Source organism: Rasamsonia emersonii (genome assembly GCF_000968595.1).
Source record: "Rasamsonia emersonii CBS 393.64 chromosome Unknown ctg1118621760257, whole genome shotgun sequence".
NCBI lineage: Eukaryota > Fungi > Ascomycota > Eurotiomycetes > Eurotiales > Trichocomaceae > Rasamsonia > Rasamsonia emersonii.
Genome location: NW_013563123.1, coordinates 1 through 2,151, shown reverse-complemented (window position 1 = coordinate 2,151; position 2,151 = coordinate 1). Strand labels below are relative to the sequence as shown.

Here is a 2,151-nt window from a genome sequence, read left to right as displayed (position 1 = left end):
GCAGGATAGGACGTGGCAGCCCCTTCATCCAATCCAATAGATCGTACCCTGAAATAAATTCTGGAGCTAAGAAAGTATCCTACCTAAAGAGGACAGACAGGCAGATGGCATGTACAGTACAGTAGTACTACTAACTAGACTGGAATCCAGTCTAGTTCGATAAGTACTGTTCAGTACCCAGTAGTCTCGAAAGGATTTCATCGAAAAAAAAGAGGGGGAGAGAGAAAAGTGCCTAAACTTTCTTCCTGTATATCTATATCTCCGCATACAGGTAAAGTGGTTAGTCAGTCCAGCCGGAGAGACAACAGAGACAGAAACAGTAATTGTGGAGATAGCTAGATAGAATCCTATCAATCAGTCAAACCTTGATACAATACCTACAGAGGAGATTTACCTTATGAAGGCTCTCTCTCTTTTTACTTCAACCACCGGCCCTGAAGGGAGAAAGGAACTATTTCTTTTTAACCCCTTCTCCCTCCTTCTTTTTTTCTTAGATTTCGTCCCTTAGACCAACTATCTAGGTAGTTACATGCAATTATAATCAGTAGTATATCTGAACTGAATTCCTCACTATTACCAACTATCACAGCCAGGGAGGGCATCAGCTGTTAGGCTTCCTAGGTAAGGAAGCCGTACCTTAGTACCTAAGGTACCTAGGTAAAGCCATACCACCAATACCAAGATACCTCCAAAATCGTCAATAATCTTCTTTCTCTGACGCTCTACTACTCTCCAATAATAAGCAAGGTAATTGAAAAAAAAGGTACCTCCTAAACTTGACAAATACATCATCTCCCTCTCTCCATCCGTCGCCTTCTTGGAGCAGGGGATTTCTGTGCCTTGTTTTTGTCTATTCTGGACGTTTTGTCATCTATATCAGTAGTTATACATCAGATACGAACAGCGCTATTCCATTCGTACCTACTCCATGTTAATCATATTCTCCATAAGCATTCGAACGGATACAAAAGGGAAAACAAAAGAGAAAAAAAAAAGAAATTTCTTGCGAAGCTTGTTACATTGTTAATTTACATGCTTCAATCAATGGAAGAGACTGTATACAAAAGTTTTCGCGCCGTCCGTCCAGGACGACTGCCAACCTGTCTGATGCAACGTTTCGTTCCGTTCCGTTCGGTCGGTTCCTTCATCCCCTCCCTCACACACGAATTGTTGATGACTGATTCCATCTTAGTGAGCAGCAGGAGCCTCGTCCTCTTCCTCCTCGAACCAGCTCTCTTCAACCGGGGCGGGCTCGCCAGCCGCAGCCTGGCCTTCCACCTCCACTTCCTGGCTCTCGTACGCCTTCAGCTCGTTGGCGAGGTTGGCCTCCTCGGGCGAGGGAGGCGGCGTCGGCACGGTGAACTTCTGGACGTGGGCCTCGGCATCGCCTGGCTTGGGCGGCGTGGGCTTGTAGGCACGGAGTTCACGCAGGTACAGGTCCTGCACCGGGTCGGCTATTTGTGTCGATTGCCAGTCAGCCAATTGCGACGGTGACACCCAGACACAAGCAACGCGAAGAGGGAAGAAAAAGGGCTTTACGTACCCCGACGGGCAGCAGTGGTCAGGAAGGTCCGGCGAGAAACGGCACCGGACTGCCGGGTGACTCGGGTGAGCAGAGAGCGCTGGAAAAACACATGTCGCAGGTCAGCAACGGCATCAATTAGTAGACTGGTGAGCATAAGACCATCCTTACCGATGCTCGGAGGGACTGGGACATCATCGCGACTGGATAATGGTGATAGAAGAGTGGTGATTGCGGAGAGGAGGTGGCAGACGTGATTAATGTTCGATGTTGGAGATCGGAACGACTTTGGCGAAGTCGGCTTGCGGACAGGAGGCTTGGCGCGGCCGCTTAGTCATCCTTTGATCCGTAACGTAATCAACCACCGAGCGACGAATACCACCGAGCGACGAATTTTCGCCGCACCCACTATAATTTTGAAGCTTTTCAACCACCAATACAATTAAATTAGACTATCTAGTAGTTGAATATATAGCTATTTATTAGGACAATTCCTTATGGTATGTCCAATAGTCCCACAGCCACTGCAGCGTTGTGGAGCTCGCCGTTGAGGCATAGGTGTAGGCTCATCAAGCTTCTCATTAAGCTGCGTATCAAGCTGCTGAATGCGATTTTGGCCTTCTTGTACA

At 47.7% G+C, this 2,151-nt stretch overlaps 1 protein-coding gene across 1 annotated transcript; it reads right to left on the bottom strand.

Annotated features, from left to right (window-relative positions):
* Nucleotides 1-1,188: 1,188 nt before the first annotated feature.
* On the bottom strand, nt 1,189-1,720 carry T310_5223 (uncharacterized protein; the record flags this gene model as incomplete). Its single annotated transcript, XM_013471908.1, has 3 exons — nt 1,189-1,454; nt 1,544-1,622; nt 1,694-1,720. 3 exons carry the CDS (start codon nt 1,718-1,720, stop codon nt 1,189-1,191), a joined length of 372 nt encoding a protein of 123 aa, XP_013327362.1.
* Nucleotides 1,721-2,151: the final 431 nt, after the last annotated feature.